Source organism: Coptis chinensis, chromosome 7, assembly GCF_015680905.1.
Source record: "Coptis chinensis isolate HL-2020 chromosome 7, ASM1568090v1, whole genome shotgun sequence".
NCBI lineage: Eukaryota > Viridiplantae > Streptophyta > Magnoliopsida > Ranunculales > Ranunculaceae > Coptis > Coptis chinensis.
Genome location: NC_141462.1, coordinates 48,198,969 through 48,223,570, shown reverse-complemented (window position 1 = coordinate 48,223,570; position 24,602 = coordinate 48,198,969). Strand labels below are relative to the sequence as shown.

The 24,602-nt window shown below is 38.0% G+C and overlaps 2 protein-coding genes, 1 long non-coding RNA gene and 1 pseudogene across 4 annotated transcripts; 1 reads left to right on the top strand and 3 right to left on the bottom strand.

The window, feature by feature from the left end:
• Positions 1–1,240: 1,240 nt before the first annotated feature.
• On the bottom strand, positions 1,241–5,777 carry LOC147487768 (uncharacterized). The gene is made up of 2 exons (XR_015201566.1): positions 3,936–5,777; positions 1,241–3,711 (listed from the first exon to the last, which is right to left on the bottom strand). It is a non-coding gene; the product is annotated as an uncharacterized LOC147487768 (long non-coding RNA).
• Positions 5,778–6,114: 337 nt separating this feature from the next.
• Positions 6,115–10,311, bottom strand: LOC147487766 (small ribosomal subunit protein eS26x pseudogene; annotated as a pseudogene). Its single transcript, XR_015201565.1, has one exon. The product of XR_015201565.1 is annotated as a small ribosomal subunit protein eS26x pseudogene (transcript).
• Positions 8,949–9,661, top strand: LOC147487767 (uncharacterized). The gene is made up of 2 exons (XM_086574133.1): positions 8,949–9,228; positions 9,324–9,661. Exons 1-2 carry the CDS (start codon positions 8,949–8,951, stop codon positions 9,659–9,661), a joined length of 618 nt encoding a protein of 205 aa, XP_086430259.1.
• A 12,359-nt stretch (positions 10,312–22,670) lies between the features above and the next one.
• On the bottom strand, positions 22,671–23,099 carry LOC147487765 (uncharacterized). The gene has a single exon (XM_086574132.1). It carries the CDS (start codon positions 23,097–23,099, stop codon positions 22,671–22,673), a length of 429 nt encoding a protein of 142 aa, XP_086430258.1.
• Between the last annotated feature and the right edge of the window lie 1,503 nt (positions 23,100–24,602).

Here is a 24,602-nt window from a genome sequence, read left to right as displayed (position 1 = left end):
TATTTAAAGATCACAAGTAACTAAGGTTGGAAAAAAATGTAATGCAAATGAAGTCAATAGCACACTGAAAGTATAAACTTGTTGGACTATATGGTGATTTATGGAATATAGACTAACTGTCAGAATTTGATACGAAATATGAAGTTCAAGGTAATTTTACTTCAGAATTTTTCCTACATATAGGGAAAAAACAAAAGGTTTCCAACATTAAGCCTGTTAAGAAACACACAGCACCAACAAAACTTTAGCATTAGTGACCACAACTTTTGTGCCAGAGCGAGACCTAAAAACGCTCACTATCTCTCTCTCAACTACTATTTCCAACTTTAAAAGTTGAAAGTACACATCAACAGATCTATATAATAGCAAAAGAAAAAGAAAAACACGTAAGACAATCTACTCAAGTATGAGTGGAGGAAGCTAATGGAACAGCATAACCCAACTTGAAATTACTTAAAAAAAGAACGGTGATTCAAACAGATTAACATGATGAAAAAAATCAACAGGTATCCTGTTGGAACATCATTCTCTAATGGATTGTTGAGATACACACAGAATCGGAATTGAACACACATCTCAAGTATAAGTCATAGATCTGACTGTGCTCACCAGAGGCCCGAGTGACGTTGTCTGGTTAACCATATTCACTAAAATAAAGTGCCAGTTCTGTTCAGAGTTAAACCCATCTTTATAACCACACATACAAGAAACTTAATATTGACAATTTGTTCTCCCAACTGTATTGTATAATTATTAACAAAAGCCTGGTCCAGTTGATCTATAACGTGTCCATATCTTCTGCTCATTCTTTTGAAAGACTACAGTTGACGTCCTTGACTACTACTCTAGTGTATTATCCTATGTATACCAAAGTCCCTCACTCGTAGGAGATACATTCCCTAAAGAAAGATAATTCACATCCCAGAAGCAGAACTAGGATTGGATGAGTTGGTCTCAGGACCATCAATTTCTTCAACATTGACTACCTCTTAACACACCAGGAGTATCCTGCTATTGGGACCAGTAGTGCAATAACCTATAAAAGACCTTAACTACATTAGCTGATACTTCAGTACCATATATGATTGATTATATTAGGCCCTCAAACAATTTCTCCATTTCATCATTGGAAATTCTAAAAGTTTATCTTGACAGACAAGATGTTCTATGAACTATAAATCAAAATCACAGCAGAAACAGACTATAAAGAAAATCGTACCCTCCGGCTTCTACCATATAATGGCGAGTTCCTATACAGTTTGTTTTCCATGCTGAAATTACATTATACACTTTCTTCCTGATCAACGCAAGCTGAAAGAGGAAAACAACTATTAGAAAGTCATTTTGTGAACATGAAAAAGGCTTAATTTCTCCTTCAAACAATCTCACACTACTGAAATGTATCATATCTTTGGTGAGTTTCATCTTGGACAATACGCATCAAGTATTGACTCTGAAAATATTTTGGGAAACAATAAACACTTTCCTTTAACAATGGCATTGGTTCAAGATTAGTTGATATAGAAATTTTACTAGATTTCCAAATACGAGAATATAACTGCATGTAGTATCTGATGAGGTAGACGTGTGATACCAAAAGCATAAAAAAGTCAAGACACAGAAGACATGAACACTGAAATCTACCAAGAAGTAAAACAAACACTAAGAAATGGAACTAAGAACGAAATGGCATATTATACTGAAGATACAAACAAGAGCACAAAAAGAACTATGCTTAGAAGCTGAAAGACAGTTTTGTCTTGTTATGTATGTATAGTGTTGCTCGTGAAGAACAATATAATAGCAGTCGATCTGCAACTCTTTGTCTAGCCTAATTTGGTTCTGGTATTCAATAGCATGGACAAAGTGTGCAAGTTTCAGCCCCTGAAGGTTTCCAGCTGCCTATTGGTCAAGCCATGGGAGGTTTGGCCAAAGGTCTTGGGTTATATGCCCACCATCTCTGGGGAAAATGGGATCTACAGAGGTGAGGAATAAAGCTCTAAAGTTTTTTTAAAAGAACTTTCAGCACCTAAGAATTGGTACTGTAGAAAGAGACACAGTAAAAGTTGGGTATCAAAGTGAGACCCATCCTCTATTTATAATAACAGAGTTACAATGTACATAAGTTGGGCCCCCAAGTATAGGCCCAATAGGACTAATATTACAATACTCCCCCTCAAGCTGGTGCGAAGATATCCAATAGACCCAGTTTGCCAATGGAAGAGCGAAAATCAGCAGATCCCACTGATTTGGTAAGAGTATCAGCAATCTGTGCCTTAGTCCTAACAAAGGACGGGGAGACAATCCCAGAACGAACTTTCTCCCGCAGAAAATGCACATCAATCTCTATGTGCTTAGTCCGCTCATGTAGGACTGAATCTGAAGCTAAATGGATGGCAGCTTGATTGTCACAGTGAAGTACGGATGATCCAGACTGTGCAAAACCAAGCTCTCCCAAAATAGATCCCAACCACATAATCTCACAAGTGCCCAAAGTTAGGGAACGATACTCAGCTTCAGCTGATGATCTGGAGACAACAGACTGCTTATGGCTTTTCCATGAGATAAGGTGATTCCCACGAAAAGCACATAAGCCGGTAGTGGAACGACTGCCAATAGAACCTCCATAATCAGAATCAGTATAGCATTCTAAGGGACCCTGTGAACCGGCTTTATAGAAGAGACCTAAGCCAGGGCAAGACTTTAGGTACTTCAGAATATGCTCCACTGCATCCATATGAGATTGACGTGGAGCATGCATGAACTAACTAACTTTGCTCACAGCATAGGCAATGTCTGGTCTAGTATTAACTAGATAAATAAGACACCCAACAAGGCGCTGATAAGCTGATGGATCTGACAATAATGGTCCCTCATCTGCAACTAACCGGCTGTTAGGCACCATAGGAGTAGAAACTGGTCGACAACCCAGCATCCCTGTATCAGACAAAAGATCTAGAACATACTTTCGCTGAGATAACGATTCCCTTGGGACTACGTGCAATCTCAATGCCAAGAAAATAACGTAGAGGACCCAAGTTTTTAACCTCAAAAGACTTCCCAAGGGATTCCTTAATTTGTACAATGCCTGATGCATCGTCTCCTGTAATAATAATGTCGTTCACATATACAAGCAGGTAAGTGCGGCCCCCAGAGTTCCACTGAACAAACAATGTATGGTCTAAGTGGCACCTGGTAAATCCATACTATAGCACAACCTCGCTGAATCTACTGAACCAGGCTCATGGTGACTGCTTAAGCCCATAAAGACTTACAGAGTCGACAAACTTTCTCAGCATACTCTTCCTCACCACGAAAGCCTGGTGGGGGATCCATGTAAATTGTCTCGGCCAGATCTCTGTGGAGGAAGGCATTCTTCACATCCAACTGATGAAGAGGCCAATCATAAGAGGCAGCCAGGGAAATAAGAAGTCGAATAGATTTTAACTTGGCTACCGGAGCAAAGGTCGCACCAAAGTCATGTCCAGGTACCTGTGTAAATCCCTTAGCAACCAAACAGGCCTTATATCGTTCAACTGTACCATCTACCAAGTACTTTACTGTAAAAACCCATTTGCATCCAACAGGGCGAGTCTTGGGAGATAAAGCAACCATTTCCCAAGTCTGATTCTGCTAAAAGGCTGTCATCTCAGCTTGTATAGCGGCTACCCAATGTGGATCTGACAGAGCCTCAGAAACTGATCGCGGTATCTGAATGGAGGAAACCGAAGTCAGATATGTCTGATAGGAAGCAGATACACCCTGATAAGAGACAAACTGCGCAATAGGATGGTTAGTGGGAAAACTGTATTTGTCTGGGGGATGCCTGGTCCTGGAAGGAAATCAAGGGAGCTCAACAACAGGAGCAATCATATGGGAATCAACAGTAGGAGCAATCACAGTAGGTAGATCACTAGAAGGTGAATGAATGTTACCTGAGGCAATGGGTAGAGCATGAGCATGAGTAGGAGTGCGACGGGTATACACCTGTAATGGTTTAGTAGGAAGGACCACCAGAGGAGTATCAAAGATAGGAATAGGGTAAACAGCGGAAGACGCCTCCTCTGGGGAAGACAAAGGTTCCTGCACAAATGTATAAGGACAAAAATATGCACTATACTCAACAAATGTGACATCCAAAGTATGATAGAGGCGACGACTAGGTGGATGATAACAACGATACCCCTTGGACATAGGGGAATACCCTAGAAAGACACACCGAATGGATTTATCATCCAATTTGGTCTGCATAGGACTCTTATCATAAACATAGCAAACACAGCCAAACACCCGGGGAATAATGGCAAACAGAACACGACTGGGGTATACAACCTGAAGAGGAGCCTTACCATTAAGAACTCTACTGGGTGTGCGGTTTCAAAGGTAGGCAACGGTAAGAACTGCATAATGCCAGTAGGACTGAGGAACATGCATACCTTGCAACAAACACCGAACTACATCCATAAGACTCTGATTTTTTCGTTCAGCAACACCATTTTGCTCAGGTGTATAAGGACAGTCGATTCTTTGAAGGATACCCTGTTGGTTAAGACGGGCGACAAATTCGTTGGAAACATACTCCTTCACATTATCAGACCGAAGTCCGCAAACCACGAAATTGAACTGAGTTTTAATGAGCTAGAGAAACTGAGTGAAAACAGAGAAAACCTCAGATTTCTAAAGTAAATAGATCCAAGTACACCGAGTATGGTCATCTATAAAGGTCACGTAGTACCTATGGCCAGAGAGGGTAGTCACAAGAGAAGGGCCCAAACATCTGTATGAATCACATCAAACATACAAGGAGATCTAGAAATACGAGGAATATAAGAATTATGCACATGTTTAGACAAAGAACAAGTATCACAATGAAAAAGAGTATTTTTGCATGCTTTTATTAATTCAGGAAATAAAGTACATAGATACTTGAAGTTGACATGGCCCAACCGAGCATGCCAACTTTTCAAAGACTCAGCAGAAAACAAATAATGGCCTGACACAGGCAACACACTAGCATGCAAACTCGATACTGGTGGAACAGGTACTAGGACAAGGGGGGGATCTCCAAAGTAGTATAGTCCCGCATGCTCATAGCCCTTGCCAAAAATCTGCCTCATACTCAGGTTATGAAGATAACAAGAATGGGGTAAGAAAACAACAGGACAGTGATAATCTTTAGCAAGACGACTAATAGATAACAGGCTAAGTGCAAAGTGAGGAACATGTAAGACTGACCCTAAAGAGATAGCACAGGATAACTGAACAGTACCCTTACGGGTAATAGTGGTGTATGAGCCATCCGCAAGGCAGACGTGATATGAAAAGGGTGTGCTAGCAGACAATAATCTAGACTCACTAGTCATATGATCATTGCCCCAGAATCAAGGACCCAACCAGATGGAGACGGAGAACAAACATAGAACGCAGTAGGTGTACCTGTGGCAGCAGTCATGGCAGAAGTACTAGATGTCCCCTCACGTAGAGACATAACATGCATAAACTAATCAATCTATCTTTGGGTAAAAGTCCCAGAATCCTCAGAAACTCCCCCTGAATGATGACTACCATAAATATCAGCAATAGCTGCAATACGAGGCTTGTTGCCTCCTAAGCCCCTCGACCCCCTCTTGGGACGAAGCTCTGAATGAAACTGATAGCAACTATCAATAAGGTGGCCACTGCCCTTGCAATGATCACAAAAGTGTCCACGAGTGTTCCCAGATGGAACAGTAGAACGAAAGCCAATAGAAGACCCATGGGGTCGAGTAGTAGCAACAAACGCCATCCGACGCCAGGAAGCGGTGCATCAAAACCATCGAGAAGAAGTAATCCGAACACGGCTCATGTTTCACAATAAAAAGATACGCTTCACCAAGAGATGGAAGAGGTGCAGATGAGAACTGAGTCGCGAATGGCTTCAAAATCGAGTGAAGACCATAAGGAACCGATGAACTCTCTGCTTCTCCTCACGCTTCTGAAGAGCGGCCATAATAGTCGGTGTCATACCAGTAATACTAGATAGGGAAGTGTAAGCAGAAAGCTCCTCCCAACGCTTCTTCAAGTACCCAAAGTAAGCTAAAGACGAAAAGAGCCCCTCGCGTGTAAATTTGACCCAACTCACGGTAAAGCTCATAAATTCGAACCTCATTGTTCGTAGTAACATACATTTCGGAGAGAGCAACCCACAAACCATCAACAATCTCATAAAAGATAAACATCTCATAGACATCAGACTCCATAGAGTTGAACAACCAACTTAGAATCATACAATTGGTCATGGACCAACTATTGTAGGTAGGGTCTATATTAGTTGGACAAATCATCTTGTTGGGAACAAGCCAATCCATCTTCCCTTTGGCCCCCAAAAATAATCGAACAGAGAGAGCCCAAGAGTGGAAATTCCGCCCATTAAGAAGAGCAGTAGTAATTTTCTTTGAAGAAGAGAAATTATTCAACAAGGAGACATCGTCCGTACCTTAAGAGTCTTTATCCGTCATGATAAAGGATGCAGTGCAAAGGATAGTACCTTGATGATAACTAGTAATTCGTCAAATTATAAGGTTTGCAGTGCAAAGGATAGTACCTTGATGATAACTAGTAATTCGTCGAATTATAAGGTTTGGCAAATAAAACGAATAAGTCGGCGAATTTTTGAATGATACGGTTTAATTCGCAAATTGATTGGGCCGGGCTTATAATTGCCGAATTATAATGTCCGGATTTTTTAAATTCAAAAAAACGGGCCGGGCCTTAGTTGGAACTTGGAAAGTGGAAAGAACTGGAAACTTAGAAATTGGAAATGGAAAGTCTCCCATAAAAATCTCAACCGAACCAACTAAGAACAGTAATATAGAATACGAGTAGACTTCAGAATGAGAACAAAATGTGTTTAGTTCTTGTCTTCTTGAAGCGGTGAAGCCATAGTTGCCCATATTCTACCATTTTTTACTTCTTCAAACTTGACCAAAGGTTTGCTAACAGTTCTACATCCATAAATGATTTCTTCACAGCATTCAGTGATGAACACTGATGGAGTGATGGGTCATAAGCACTTGAAGCTGTGAAAGTTGATTGCTGATGGTAAACGCTACATAACCCTGAGCATGTAAGGATTAACTTGAAAAAAAACTCAGGTGCGAACTGGGGCAGGACTCAGGAGCTCCAGCTGGGCGTGGGGATTGTCCAGGCTTTGGCATGTCATCCACTCATCCCTGCGTCTGAAACGCTGTGGTGGCTCACGGTTCCTTCGGTTAGTACAAGAACGAACCCTCACAACATAAGAATGAATGAAACACAGTATTGCATCTTGGCATACAACTTTGGCAGAGTATAAGTATATCCTTCATTGACACAAGCTTCCTGAACATCTCCAACAGCAGCTTGCTCAACAATATTCCTAACCAGAAACCTCTTGATTGCCTTATCCTTGGGGCAACATTTGCCACAGTTGGAGACTTGGAGCAACAAATGAACTTAACATGACCACGGCCGTGTTTGTTATGGCCCCCATTCCTACACTTGAACGTCATTTTCCCTTGAGGAGATGGATTAGATCTCCTCTTTTCACTTCAGTTGAACAAAGTTAAGGTACTCTTTTAACAAAGTTGAGGTAAATACTAAATAGTAAGTAGAACCAAAAATTTCAACTTAGTATTATTTTGTTCATGAATAAATTTTTTAAAAAGGAACAAAAAAGAAACCCCACTATATAATTATATACCAAAATTTTAAATGAAAAAATATATAGCTGAATTTCAAAAAAATGCATTCGTATTATACCAGTTTAAAACACGAATCGTATTTTTGCCGTTAGCGTTTTTTTGGACTGAATATTTAAAAGTATTATTGTTTAACATTTCGAATCTTAGGCGAATAATTTCCGTATCGAACTTTTGCCATCCACAAATTTACTAGCTATGCCTTGATGTGAGAAAAAAATTGAGAATCGCCAGAAACCCACCGGAAAAATATTATAAACACCGGAAACCTACTGGAAAACAGCACAAAGTGCTCAGATGAGCAAAGCTCAATGGCACAGGTCAGGCGCAACATGCGTCGCTACCCGAGCCATGAAGAAAGAAGGGGGTGGCGGCGGCTAGGGTGGTGGCTAGGGTTTGATCTCCTTACTTTTCTCTTCCTGTTTTTTCTGATACCATGTAGAAAGAGAGACAATAAAAGTTGGGTCTCAAAGTGAGACCCATCCTCTATTTATAATAACATAGTTACAATGTACATAAGTTGGGCCCAAGTATAGGCCCAATAGGACTAATATTACAATAGGTACATGAAAGGGTGAAAGGGTGCAACAAAATAGGGAAAAAAAAGGGGGGGCAAGAAACTAAAACAAGAAAGTTAAAAAGATAGTGTCAGACCAACTTTGCCGCATTTGCAAATGATTTTGGTGAAATGTGCTTCCCTTTTTAAATTTCAGCACATTCTCTACTTTTTTTTTCCTTTTTCTATTTTTTCTATTTTCTCTTTATCAATGGCTGATATTGTATTGATATTAGTTAGAGATTATATCGACACCCAAAAGAATAACCAATGCAATACTTCAAGGAGTAGACCCAACACCCAAGTAGGCCCCCTCTTATCACCAAAATAGAAAAATAAATGAAAGAAAAGGGAAAATAAAACAGAATATTAAGAACAACACCAACCTTCTTATGGCTCATGAACTGCTCAGAAGTAATGCAATGACTCATATATCAGCTAGGTGCGCCATAAAGACCAACATAAAAAAAACTAATGACTTTGTCAACTGGTTCACTCTGATTATGGTGATGAAAATGTTGAACTTCCCCCATCAATTCATAGATTGGTGCATCGTGTGTTTTGCCTCCCCGCACTACTTTATCCTTATTAATGGTTGCCCTCATGGGTATTTTGAAGGAAAGAGAGGTTTGACACAGGGAGACCCACTATCTCCCTACCTTTTTGTGTTGCTTATGGTAGTCTTGGGTGGCCTTCTTAAGCATGGTTTGTGCATTAGAAGTCTTAAACCCCACTCGAAATGCAAGAAACTCTCTATTACACATCTAAACTTTGCTGATGATGTTCTTATCTTCTCAAAAGGGGATGTTGACTTTATAAGGGCTATTAAGACTATTCTGGCCACTTTCACTGAAGCTACAGGCCTTGGTATTAGTCTCAACAAGTCCACTATATTTACTGGTGGTATGAGCATAGTGGAATCTCAAGCTCTTGGATGTTCTTGGTGTTGCTGTGGTACATCCTCCGGTGAAGTATCTTGGCCTTCCTCTCTTTGCGTCTAGACTTGGAGTAAAGGACTGCTTACACCTTATTGAGAGTATTGCTAGCAGAATCTCTAATTGGAAGAATTGAGTTCCCTCTCATGCCGGAATACTATAGATTATTCACTCCGTTCTTTCTTCTTTCCACACTTACTGGTCTAGGACCTTTGTACTGCCTTGACAAGGTTAGTAAAATTTGCAACAGATTTCTCTGGGCTGGCCCATCTCTAACTAAGTGTTTACGTACAATCTACTGTCAATGGCGAAAACCTGATCCAGACTACGTTAAGTTAAACATGGATGGGTCTCTGACTCCTTCAGACCAAGGATTCGATGGTATTGCAAGAAACGAAGATGGTACAGTGCATTTTGCCTTCATGGGCTCTAACTCAAAGAGTCTACTTTAATAGGAGCTAATGGCTATTGATGCGGGGCTAGATGGGTGTCTGAAACATGGCATTACGAAAGTACAGGTGTACTCTGACTCAATGAATGCTGTGAGTATATTTAATGGCTTGACTACACCACCTTGGTATTGTCAGAACATTGTACTATCTATCAGGAGCAAAAGGGAGAAACTTAGTTATAGTAGTGTCAACCACTGCTATAGGGAGACCGGAGACCAACTGGGTTGCAGATTTATTAGCAAAATGTGTTAAAGACCCTCTCAAGACTCTTTTGTATTTTATACCCCCTCTAGATGAACAATTGTCTAAAATCATTGAGGAGGATATAAGAGGAACAGTCTATGTAAGATTTTGATTAAGGAATGCAGGTAAGGGGGTCTGCCTAACCCCATAGGTATCATTCAAAAAAGAAAAGAACAAAAAACGATAAAAAGCAAAAGAACAGTCCAAGGCATAGGTCACTAAGGTGGTACCAGCACAACGACAGCATCCACGCTGCAACAAGGATCACCCTCCTGCATCCCCTTCTTAAATTCTCAATTCATTTACGAGATGGGAGGGCATAATTTCAAGCAATGCAAATTGAGAGAATTTAACACCCAAGATAAGCAAAGATAAATATGAAACAGATTAAACAATGAATAAGACAAAAATAGTACCTCCACAACAGAAACAACAGTAACAGCAAGAAACAAGCATGAGCAACTCTTTCAACACCACCACAACTCCACAACTAGTACAGTCATCTTCTTCTGCCACGTCGTTGTTGGGGAGTAGATTCTGATTCTGATTATTATTCTTATCTTGTTTCATTCGATGGAGATTCCATTCCAGTTTCTTTAGGTAAGCTGGCTTGAATGAGTCCCGGATTCTCGACGATGGCCACAGGTGCATCTCTCTCTTTCACTCTTTGGAAGGAATGAACACGAACTCAACAATTATTTGGTGTTGGCACGCGGGACATTTCTGGCGGCTTTTATATGATATATATATAGATGCCAACAAACAAATGCATTGGAGCAAAATTCGTCAAATCTTTTTGTCGTTACTTGTTTTGGTGGGCCCGGGGTTCATGTTTGGTGACGAGGTAAAACATTGGCTCATGTTATCCATAGGTTATAATCATTTATTATTACAGAAGCTACATACTCTAGAGGACAAATTGGCCCAAAAAAGAACTCTAGAGGAGGACACTTTTTTTTTTAATCACTCACAAGAATCGGGTGGATGAAAGTTCAAGTTTACTCTTGATGCGAAATAACAACGACTCGGGTAGATGAAAGGTCAAGTATACTTTTGAAGAAAAAACATTAACGGCCAATCCAACCGAAACAATCTAGTTATGAACAATTATCCATATATGAACATTAGCTATGAACATTGATTGTTCATACCCCCAATTATGAATATTAGCTATGAACAATGAGTGTTCATACCTATTTGAATTATGAATAAACATTGTTCATACCTATCCATGTTTGAACATTGATCTAGTTATGAACATTGATTGTTCATACCCACAATAGGTATGAACATTGATTGTTCATACGTACCCATGTTGAACATCAGCTATGAATATTGATTGTGCCTATGAAAACATGAATCCAAAACAGATATGAACAATAATTGTTCATAACTAAAACAGATATGAACAATCTGTGTTCATACCTAAAAAAAATATGAACCCAAAACAGATATGAATATTAATTGTTCATACCCAAAACAAATATGAGCAATAAATGTTCATACCCAAAACAGATATTAACATTGATTGTTCATACCCAAAACATATATGAAAAATAAATGTTCATACCCAAAACAGATACGAACATTGATTGTTCATACCTACTTAAAAAAAAATGAACCTAAAACAGATATGAACATTAATTGTTCATACCCAAAACATATATGAACAATAAATGTTCATACCCAAAACAGATATGAATATTGATTGTTCATACCTACTTTAGGTATGAACAATACGTGTTCAGACCAACAAAAAAACATGAACCCAAAGTATATATGAACAATAAATGTTTATACCCAAAATATATATATGAATAATACGTGTTCATACTTAAAGTAGGTATGAACAATACGTGTTCAACAGTAAAAAATGAACAATCATTGTTTGATTAACGTTAAAATTTTAGAGGATTTTGGTAGAATCGAACCACCATCACCTTTGGATATCTCCAAAGTGCTCAGCCATTTGAGCTAAAGATCCACCAGGGTTTAATTAAAAAAATAAATAAATAAAATAAATAATAAAATAAAATAAAATGATAATGGTGTGGTACTTCATCTTCGATGTCTTTGATTTTTTGGATAATGGTTGTCATCTTTGTTCAACTTCTTTAAAATAACTAAAACTTCGCACAACTTCGTTTGGATATATCCAAAGTGCTCGGCCATTTGAGCTAAAGATCCACGCTTGTAGATGTATTGATTGTTAGATTTAGGATTTCCAGTTGAACACGAATAGGTAAAAACTCAATACAAATCACTTATAGGTATTTTATCGAACGCCTTTTAAAACTTTTTTGAAAGCTCCTATCAACGATCAAACACTTCACTCGCTAAATTAACTAACATCAAAAGAACCACAAACGCAATATGCAAATCATCAAACTCAATAAAAATCATGTGATCTGATTCACAACTACAAAAAACCAGCTCCAATCAACAAAATTTAAAAAAAAATGAAAAAGAAAAATTACTTGTTCTTCTTACTTTATTTTCTAAGGTGATGTAGAACTAGATCTTCTTATTTTATTGCACATATCCATAAATCACTTGAGATCGCCATCACAATTTTCTCTTTTTTCAGTGATATTGTTTTTGGGAAGGATAAAAACATACGTGAGAATGAGAGAATGGGTGTTTTGATAGCTTATAAAATAGCAAAGGGTAACTTTGAAGGGTAAAAATGGGATAAAAAAAAAAAAAAAAAAAAAAAAAAAACCAACTTATTTTGTCCTTGAGGGTTATTTTAATTACAATCTTGGGTCCGTGGGTTATTAAAACGTGAAAATTGGGTTTGTGAGTGATTATAAAAAAACCATGTCCTTTAAAGTTGTTTTGAAACGGGCCTTGGGGCTAATTTCTTGTTATTATTATTTAAATGGGAAATGTAAAATCAAATATTTGTTTCCGATTTTTTTTGGTTTTTTAAAACCAAAAGACACTATGAATTTAGGTGTTTTGGGTCATTTTACATAAGACGACCAAATTTGAAGTGTTGTGCAAGTTAAAAAGTAAAAAACGTGAATGTATGTGTATTAGAGAGTTGTGATAGGGAAAATGATACCAATCAATCTCCGCTAAGATAGTTTGTATGTGGACACTCTAAACTCCAATCAAAATCTAAACTTTCACTACAACCAACAACTACACTTCCAAGTAATGAAATTAACTATCACAAACAAACAATAACAATGTAAAGTAAAATCATAACACAATGAGACACAAGATATACCGTGGTTCGGTCAATGATGCCTATTTCCATAAGAGTAAATCTTTTTATAAGAGTAGGAAGGAAGGTTACAATTACTCCTCTCAAGTATCTCCACACTTACTAGATCTCTATTCACTAATCTCTTTCATTACAAGCTTTATCTCTTTGCAAAGGTTTTCTCTCAATTTTGGTTGCTCTCAAAATTGGTTTCTCTCTCAATTATGGGTCAAAAACCTTAACTTCTTTTATATAGTAACCTGAAATTTCGGTGTAAAATGAAATTTCGTTTCATCTCAGTTTATCTACGAAAAATCAGAACTTTGCATGTGCAAAGCCATGGGGACATGCACCACTCTCACAGACATGTTCGAGGGTATCTGCCCCTATAGTGATCCTCCTATCAGTACTCATGTCTTGGCGTACTCACTTCATGAGGGCGTGCGCCCCTCACACAAGGCATATCTAAGGGTGCAGTGTGCGCTCCTATGGTGCTCCCAAATAATTCTCACCCAATATTCACATGGTGAGAGACCACCCAACAATCTCCTCCTCCCAAGCCATGAGGGGGGATACCTCTACACATTCCCAAATCAATAGGAGGAGTGTGCTACCAATCTGGCGGTAGCACAACAAACATCAAATTTACCCTTCGGCAAAACTTTGGTCATCATATCCAACCCATTCTTGTCGGTATGGATCTTCTCAATACATAATCGTTTTTTTTTCGAGAATTTCACTAATCCAATGATAATGCACATGTATGTGCTTTGATCTAGAATGAAAACTCGGATTCTTGCTAAAATGGATGGCGCTCTGGCTATCGCAAAGAACCACAAACTGTTTCTGTTTTATCCCTAGTTTATTGAAGAACTTCTTCATCCATAACATCTCTTTGCAACACTCAGTCGCTGCAATATACTCAGCTTCTGTAGTAGAGAGGGCAACACACTTTTACAACTTCGATTGCCAAGAAATTGCTCCCCTTGCAATGTAAACAGATAATCAGGAATTGACTTCATTGAGTCGACATCACCTGCCATATTTGCATCTGTGTAGCCTTCAAGTAAGGTCTTACTTCCACCAAAACACAAACACACCTTGGAAGTGCCCTTGAGATATCTCAATATCCACTTCACACCTTCCCAATGCTCTTTACCCGGATTCGACAGAAAACTTACAAGTAACACCCACGACGAAAGCAATATCCGGTCTTGTACACACCATTACATATATGATCAAGTTGCCCACTGTGGATGCATAATGAATCTTTTGCATTTTCTTTCTTCTCATGCTCTCCCTTTGGACACTTAACTTTGGTCATGCGAAATTGGCCACTAAGCGGACAACTCACTGGCTTCGCTTGATCCATGTTGAATCTCTTCAACACCTTCTCAATATAGCTTTCTTAAGAAAGCCACAAATTTCTACTATTTCTGTCACGAGTGATCTGTATACCAAGTATCTATTTTGCTTGACCTAAATGTTTCATCTCAAAGGACTTACTCAAGTCTTTCTTCAACTTAGGTATATTGTTGATGTTTTGGCCAACTATCAACATATCATCTACAAATAACAAGAGCAATATGAAATCCACATATGGAAACTTTTGAACAAACACACAATGATCGGAGGTATACTTCTTGCAGCCATGTTTCACCATAAAAGACTCAAACTTTATGTACCACTGTCTCGGTGCCTGCTTCAACCCATACAAACTCTTTCTCAACTTGCATACCATGTGTTCCTTGCCTTTGACCTCAAAACCCTCTGGCTAGTCCATGTAAACATCTTCCTCAAGATCACCATAAAGAAAAGTTATTTTGACATCTAGTTGGTCAACCTCCAGGTTCATACTTGCGGCCAAACCCAATACTACCCTGATAGAAGTCATCTTAACCACCGGAGAGAAAATTTCATCAAAGTCAATACTTTTCTTCTGACCGAATCCCTTCACAACAAGGCGAGCTTTGTGCCTTTGATGTGGATTACTCTCTTCATACTTGACTTTGAAAATCCACTTGTTCTTGAGAATTTTTCTTCCTTTCGGTTTCTCAACTAAGTCGTAAGTGTGATTCTTATGCAAAAAACTCATCTCATCTTGCATGGCCTCAACCATTTCTCTCCGTCTATACTTTCAAGAGCTTCTTGATAGTACATAAGTTATCCACCATCGGATAGCAATACATACGTATCACGTATGTGGTGGGTACCTAGTTAAAGCTTGTCCTTCTCTCTCAGATCTCCTCAACTCATCTTCTTGTTGCTCAGGAGGATACATTTCTTATTGCTCATGTGGTGGTTCATGCAAATCTTCTGCATCTTCTATCTCAATAGGTTCAATCTCATCATGAACAATAGGATCATCATCATGAGCCTCAAACCCATGGCTTTCTACATTCTCAATGCCCTCTACCACTTGTTCTACTACTAGAGCTTCCAGTTCTAAATCAACAAGGTCATCTACAAAAGTTTTTAGCTTCTTGTCATTCTTAAAGTCCTCTATTGTTTGGTCTTCCAAAAACACAACATCTTGACTTCGGATTACCTTCTTGTTAATCGGGTCATAAAGCTTGTAACCAAACTTCTTATCCCCATAACCAAGAAAAATACATTGTTTGGCTTCATCATCAAGCTTGGACCGTTCATCCTTGGGATTATGAACAAATGTTCTGCACCTAAATACCTTCAATTATCCATAATCAACATCTCTGTCTGACCATACTCTGTCTGGATAATCACTATTCAGAGGTTTTGAAGGCCATAGATTGATCACATGTACGACTGTGTGCATTGTTTCATACCCAGTAACTTTTTGGTAACGTAGAATGAGACAACATGCATCTCATCCTCTCTACAATGGTACGGTTAATCCTCTCGGCTATACTATTGTACTGCAGTGTTGGACATTGTCTGCTCATGATGAATCCCATGACTCTTGCAATACTCTTCAAAAGGCCCAATGTACTCTCCCCCTCCCCATTATCTGAATGAATATACATCAAAGGCTTTCTTGTCTCTCTTTCCACCATTCTATGGAAAATCTTAAACACACTGAGAACCTCATCCTTGGTCTTCAAACTATATGCTCATACCTTTCTTGAAGCATCACCAATGAAAGTCAAGAAGTAATCGGACTTCACTTTCATTGGATCCACATAAATCCGAGTGTACTAACTCAAAAACATTTTCCTTGCAGTGAAAGGGGGATCTTTGGAAATATACTCTATGTTGCTTTCCAACCAAACAATGAGTGCATATATTTAAATGCGTACCTTTGATATTTGACAACACCTTTTGCTTGGCAAGAACTTCCATGCATTTCTCTTCTATATGACACAATCTCTTATGTCATATAGTTCGGTGGAAGCTTCGATCTTCTTGTGCCGCATTTAACTTTGCTTTACATAAACTAGCTTGTGTCTTATAAAGCGAACAACATTTCTTCCTTTTGGCTACCATAAAAGAACATATGCTTAGTTTCCATACTCCATTACCAAAAGATCTTTGGAAACCATCATCATCTGACTTTCCAGTGAAAATTAGGCTTAGTCGAAGATCGGGAGACATGTCTTACATCCTTGAGTGTCAAGGTGTAACCGACACTAGTTTCCACATGAGCATCACCAATCCCTGTAATCCTTGAGACTCTACTATTACCCATATTCACCTCACCAAAATCACTACATTTGTAGGTAGTGAAGAAATTCTTATGCGGTATGACTTGATAGGACGCTCTGGTATCTACCACCCACTCGATCTGTATCCTGACATGAGGTACTAACATAACACTCCCACAATCAGACAAAATTCCCAATAGATCATCATCTGAAACTACTGCGGTAATATCTTGGCTTGTGCTTCCATTCCTCTTTACCATGTCTTCGTGTACATAATTATTCTTCTCATCCTTCTTTAGTGATCAACACTCATACTTGAAATGATCTTTGGTGGCACAGAAGTAACATTGTCTCTCTTTCTTAGGAGTTTTAGATTCACCCCTAGATTTGTTTCTGTCATCACCTCTAGAATGAGGTGGTTTTCTACTCTTACCAATCTCCCCCGTTTTTCTATGACAAAGATATCTAAATAAGAGGAGCTACTCCGTAAACCCCTACTTGTCTCCTCATTCAACAATGCACCAATAACCATTTACATTGAAACGATTCCATCTTTAGCGGCTCCGCCAAGGGAAATTGCCAAAGTCTCCCAACATACTATCGGGTAGAGAGTTCAATAGTAACAAAGCTCAACTTCGTCACCCATATCAGTCTTCATCAAATGCAACTGATTGATGGTATTCTATACTTTATTAAGATGCTTAGACATTGAAGAACCTTCTTTTGTACTTCGAGTTAGCAAACTTCTTAATGAGTAACACTTTGTTTCCGACAGACTTCCTCTCATAAAGGTCTTCCAATTTCTTCCACAAGCTAAAAGCAAAAGTCTCTGGGGTTACATGGTGGAATACACTATCGTCAATCCACTGTCGAATGTACCCAATAGTTTTTCTATCAAGCTTGCTCCACTCGACCACAGATACTGCATCCGATTTTACTCCTATATTCTCAATGGGTTGTGCCAAGTCCTTGCAATAAAGTAAGTCTTCCATATTTTTCCAAATAGTGTAGTTACTTCTATTTAGACTAGTCATGCAAGTGTTTATAGAATGATTTATCTCAACAAACTATTTCAACTCAAACCCCCTCTTAGGAATTTAATCAAACACTTTTCGAGCAAAGCTTAGAACAACAACCTTTATGATTGATCTAACCACGGCTCTGATACCACTTGTTGGGGAAAACAATACCAATTGATCCCCGCTAAGATAGTTTGTATGTGGACACTCTAAACTCCAATCAAAATCTAAGCTTTCACTACAACGAACACCCACACTTCTAAGCAATGAAATTAACTAGGGTTAGTTAGACTTCCCCACCCCATTTTCAAAAATATTAGTGATACCCCTCCAATTGCAAGATCCAACGGCTACGAGATGATTTTTTTTTTCAGATGAAGAAATCTGACCGTTGGATCTTACAAATGGGGTAAGTCTATCTAACCCAATTAACTATAACAAACAAGCAATACCAATGTAAAGTAACAGAATAACACAATGAGACACAAAATATACCGTGGTTCGGCCAATGATGCCTACTTCCACAAGAGCAAATCATTTTATAAGAGTGGGAAGGAAGATTATAATCACTCCTCTCAAGTATCTCCACACTTACTAGATCTCTCTTCACTAATCTCTTTCCTTACAAACTTTATCACTCTGTAAGGGTTTTCTCTCAATTTTGGTTGCTCTTAAAATTTGTTTCTCTCTCTCATATATTATGGGCAGGGCTGTCTTTGAGTTTTTAATGGCCCTGTGCAAACGACAAAATGTGGCCTCTTCAATCAACATTGTATTACCCAGAACACCAACATTGTCATTGTTATCATTTTCATTAGGGTCAAAATCACCAACATTTTCGTTTATGTTGTTACCTAGATCGTTAACATCTTCATTTTCATTGAATTTTCTCATAAACCTTGTGGTTCTTTAATAATGAATTTATCAAGGGCTCCTTTATGAGATTGAGTTAGTTCTACAAGTTTTTTTTTTTTTTTTTTTTTTTTTTTTTTTTTTTTTTTCCATGTGTCCAGATGGTTGTTTTCTATAAAGCAATTTTTTTTACAATGAAATTATGAAGGGATTGAGTAAGAACAATAGAACCTGAAATGTTTAATGCTTAAATGAAGAAACAATGATATGCTTGATGAAGTCACACTTCACATGACAATTGGTAATGCCTGCAATTAAACAATAAAACAAAAACATTCAAAACTAATTTGGATTAGATTACTTTGGTATTAAATTGAGTTATTGAAATAATTTTAAGAAAGGGAAATATTTAACTTACTTGGAAAAAAAAAATCAAAAGTAAGGAGAATGAACGATTGAGATTGATCCAAGTAAAAACTTATACAAATACACAATTGAGTAAAAAGAAATGATTGAGATTTGAAAATGAATGGAGGTGAGAAGGTGAATGAGGGACTTTTTTTTTTAGCAATTCAAGCAATTAATTAGAGTATATATATATATATATATATTAGCAATTGAATATATAGGGACTTTTTTTTTTTTAGCAATTCAAGCAATTAATTAGAGTATATATATATATATATTCAAGCAATTCAAGCAATTAATTAGAGTATATATATATGTGTGTGTGTGTTCCCAAAAAAATATTATTAATTAACAAGTGAGAGATATTCTAGTCGTTGAGAATTAAGAGGCCTCAAAGAATAAATCTCCTAATCGATTGTTTCTATTTTCAAGAAAAACCATTAATTAGGAACAAGTATGCGGACTGTGCCAGTTGGAAGAAATGTAGGTCATTATAATTCTAATTTTGATTGTAGGACTGGAAGAAACGTAGGTCAAGAGTAGGGGGCTATTTTGTAAATATTTTTTAAGTTGTTTGAAAATGTCAAACTCATAAAGGAGGAATGGCTAAATAATGAAAAAGAGATTTTGATTTGCCTACTCGAGAGTTGGGGGAGGGTTCCTGAAAACCCAGCTATCATACAGTGTATAGACTGTAGAGAAGAGAATATTTGGGCCGTTATTAGTATTTTTGCGTGACTATGGGGCTTTAGGTCAATGCGGGCTTTCAACTTACTAAAAAAACATCTAAAAGGCCTTTGTTGCTAACACTAAATTTTGGGGCCTTACTTATCTGGGGCCCTGTTTAGTCCCCCACCTTGCACCTGGTCAGAGTCAGGCCTGATTATAGGTAAAAAACCCTAACTTTTTTTATATCGTAACTTGAAGTTAATTTCGGTGTAAAATGAAATTTGGTTTCATCTCGATTTATCTGTGAAAAACCGAAACTTTGCATGTGCAAAGCCATGGGGGCGTGTGCCCCTCTCACAAGACATGTTCGAGGGCATCCACCCCTATAGTGATCCTCCTATCAATACCCAGCGTACTCACCTCATGTCTTGGTGTACTCACCTCATGAGGGAATGCACCCCTCACACAAGGCATATCCAAGGGCGTGCGCCCCTGTGGTGCTCCCAAACAGTTCTTACCCAATCTCCACATGGTAAGGGACCACCCAACAAGTTACACCTCAACAGTGTTGGCTCGTCCATCCATAAGGGGAGTTAAGCAATTGCATGAGGCCTCAAATTTCAAACAAAATTGCAAAAATCCCTTATAAAATGGTAAGAAAAGCTCTGTTATATATATGGGAAAAAAAAAAGAAATCTCCTAAAAGCCTCCTTAAACATAGGCAATAATTTCTAATATGTTAAAAATCATTGCTAAAAAACCTCAAGCTTATTGGAACGTTTACTTATGTCGAATTTCCAGTAAGCAATAAATATCTAAACTACCAAATCTTCTCACTTCCTTTCTTTACTTATTAGAGAGTTATCAAGATTTTAAGCACAAAAAAAAATCTATTAAGCAATTGTACGTATATATAAGAAAATTTTGAAAATTTTGAAGAAAAGGCCTCAACTTAGAGCTTTCGCCTAAGAGCAAGTCCAATGGGGGCTATATTGGCTGCTAAAGGCAAATACAAAAGGGTTTTAAATTTGGAAGGAGATAAAAACCCAGCCAAAGTTAAGACCTTCGCTAGCAGCTGCCATAATAAGTTCTGGGATACGGACGACATATTTCTGCCGTCTGTTGGTTATTTATGTACGGACGGCAGATACTAGCGGCCTGTCTCCCGTTTTAATTAAATGGACGGACGACAGACACTCTGCTGTCTGTACCTGGCAAACCTTAGAAACCAGGAAATTTATTTTCCACTAAAATTTATGTACAGATAACCATTAAGTTCCATCGTTTTCTTGCTCACCATTAAGTTTCTTCATTTTCTTGCTAATCACCATTAAATTTCCTCGTTTTCTTGCTAATCACCATTAAGTTTCTTCGTTTTCTTGCTAATCACCATTAAATTTTCTCGTTTTTTTTGCTAATCACCATTAAGTTTCATCGTTTGTACAACTTTTTTGCTTATATAAAAACCGTCCTCAAACTATATGAGATTAACTAAAAAAAACAATGTCGTCTCCTCTCACATATTTCTTCCTTTCTTTAGTTGCTTTCATGACTATCCTTGAATGGTCTCACTGGTCGGATTGCCCTACCAGTGAGTATTCAGACGAAGAAACAGACAAAGAAGAAGAAGACGAAGAAGAAGAAGAAAAAGAAAAAGAAGAAAAAGAAAAAGAAGAAGAAGAAGATAATGAATGGCTTCGAGACCCGTACTGCTATGAAAAGGGTAATGACGAAGCAGATGAAAATGATGATGATGATGAAGATGATGAGGATGAATATGATGAAGATGAAGATTGATGCTCTATTTTAATATTTTATTTTATTTTCCTAATGTTAATGTTCTGTTTACCTTAAAAAAGTTTGAATAATAAAAAGTTTAAAAAGTTTGAATAATGTTCCTAATTTTATTTTCCTAATGTTAATGTTATTGTTCTGTTTACCTAATGTTAATGTTCTGTTTTCCTAATGTTAACAGCTTCATCAGATGATGTTTAGTGCTCATGGCTTGGATGGCCTAATGAAGTTCACATAAACGCAAATATAACAATCAAACGAAAAAAGAAAAACTTCTGGTGTAATTTTTTTTTTTTTTTGAATCAAATGAGATTTACTCAGGATTTCTTTGACTACAAAGAAGTTTTATTTTGCAGAAAACAGTGAAGGATTGAGGAATTGAAGGAGTGAATCGTCTAGAGTGTACAGACGGTAGAATTTATGCCGTCTGTTGCAATTTAACGTATAGACGGCAAAAACTCCGTCGTCTGTCTTTCGAACTTAACAGCTGCTAAAAAGTGTGATTGGAATGATTTTTTTGTTTTGGGCTGCTAAATATGGCTGGACCTGCTAAAAGGCCTATGTGGCCCCTTTTAGCAACCCTCTATTGGACTTGCTCTAAGACCTCGCCTTGGGTTGAGCCGGCCCTGCACCTCAAGGTAGGTTGTGCATGACACTGTTTCATTGGCGTGGACAATAAACTCATGACCGAATCTTTTACTCATATTTCAAATTCATCGTGCCCTTTATTTGCCTTATTAAAACGTGATTGTGCTGCCAGCTCAACAATAATGTAGCATCCCCAAAGATTCCCCTCAAGACCACTAGCGAGGCAATATCCGGTCAAATTTCCAACCAGAGCTCTGGGATTAGTCGAGGTGCGCGTAAGCTGGCCCGGACACCCGATTAGAAAAAAACACAAAAAAAAAACAATAATGTAGCAAACAAAACATATGTAAGGATATGTAATAAGGAACCGATTTGCTGCCTTGCGGGGGCATTTGGCCTAGAGGTAAATAAGCTAAGACATGCAGTACTTGTTTAATAAATAAATAAATTTGTACAATCCTCCCATAGTATACTACTATGATACTACTACCACATTGAAAACCAAAAATTAGAGGCAGAGCAAGTGATCAAGTGAACTACTACAATTCTCTAAATTGCTTCGCAACTTTGTTTGTGTCATTGACGCAATGCAATGCCATTCAATATCAAACATCTGGTTGAACAGAATTGGCTCGAGAGGTATTGGTTTGTCGAGTAACCACAACATAGTAGACACCCATTGCTAGGAGAACGACCACAACAAAACCGAACAGAATTCCGACAATTCCTCCAACTCCTAATCGGTTACCATTTGTACTTGATGTTGATAGCCTACTTTCATGAGCAAGACTAGATTTGGCAACGGAAGATGAACTAGAAAATGAAGAAAGAGGCAATGGCGCACAATCAGAAGTGACGCATGGGCTATCAGCATTTGGACTACTACTCGATGACGTGGGGTGGAAAAATTCGAAAGCCGATGGGGAGAGCACCATGGGACTCTCATAAGCAAGGCCATGCGGTGATCGACCTTGAGCACTAGCAACAAATAGAAATGAAAGGAAAGAGACGAAGAAGAGGAAGAAAGATTTCATGGTTTTCAAGTTTTGGTACCTTATAACTTTGGCAACAGAACTAAAATCAATATTGCACTTGCACTATTAGTTAGTTCTATTAGTACTGTGAGTGTCTCTGAAGCTTTGAATGGTTTTTATAGGCGCAGAGGTGGTAGTTGCTTAGTCATGACTCATGCACTTTGGTGAGGCCAAAGACTGGCATGAAAGAAGGAATAGAATTATTTTATGTCGCTCTTGCAGTCCCTAAATGATGGTATATGCCTAGGCTATCAATGGGTTTCTATAACTCATAACCTGATAACCGACCTGAACCAAACCGATAAAAAATGGTTTGGGTTTTAGTATTTTGGTTTGCCTTCCACCGATCTTAAACCGAATCGAACTTATAAAATAGCATTTTAGTATATTTATGATTAATTTTGTATATATTTATTAATTGTGTGGCTGAAATTAATAGATTTAATTTAGAATTTAATTAATTTTATAGTTTTCAGTTCAAGTTGGTTCGATTTTGGTTTGCAATATATCGTATCGGTTCGATTCGATTCGATTTCGAATGAAATATAATATTATCAGTCCGGTTTGGTTTCAGTTCCCAATTTTCTTATCAGTTCGGGTTCGGATTTTCCAGAATCCGACCCAAACCGATCCATAGACAGCCCCTATATATACCTTTATATGTATGTAATTCTATAGGGACCTTAACTTCGTCATCCAAGTTAACTAACAGTCTAACACATTATCAGCAGAAAGACAAATCTGATGCAAAGTCTGGTAATCCACAAAACAATATGATATAATTTAGTAACGCTTTCTAAAAGGAACAACATTAGTACACCACTTCCCTAGGAGTACACCACTTGAATTGTTCTAGCATCCCACATTCCCACTCGAAAACTATTTTTAAAAGCAATGAAATGGCTTTTTTCGCTAATCAAATAATATTATTTTTTTAAATGAATGATGTTTTCATTTGTATTTTGGCCTTGTGGGAATGCTTTCGGTCGATCGGGGTTAGATGGTCCGCCTCAATTTATGATCATCACTCGTACCGGCAAGTTTGCATTAAGATTACGTACAGTTTGAGCAGAAGTTGATGATAGAATCTTGGCAAAAAATTCACGTATACTAAAAAGTAAAAACTGTCACAAGAGTTACATGGGCCCTGTTGGTTTCTTGCTTATCGTAGCAGCAAAGGCAAATAAACAATTTAATGTGTAATCAGTAATTATAATGGCGGCCTTCACACTCTTCATTCTCTTTGCTTGGATATAATTGCAAAAGGTGCAAACGCATGCTAAGCTGAAATCAGTGCATCCCCTGCCCCAACTTACAAATTCATTGAAGTGTCACATTGTCACGCTTTTATCCTTTATCCTTGCACCATCTTTCTGATGGGTCTTTAGCAAAAAAAATCTTTCTGATGGCCTTGATGGTCCCTTTCTGATCATGACTTTGCTTTATCCTTGTGACAGTTACCAACTCGACCACCCTGGCTCATACCAATAGTAAGCTGCTTAG

Coding starts and splice junctions, on each gene's coding strand:
- LOC147487767 (XM_086574133.1), top strand. CDS start 8,949: ATGGTAGTCTTGGGTGGCCTTCTTAAGCATGGTTTGTGCATTAGAAGT. Junction 9,229..9,323: donor ATGTTCTTGGTGTTGCTGTG/GTACATCCTCCG, acceptor TATTGCTAGCAG/AATCTCTAATTGGAAGAATT.
- LOC147487765 (XM_086574132.1), bottom strand. CDS start 23,099: ATGAAATCTTTCTTCCTCTTCTTCGTCTCTTTCCTTTCATTTCTATTT.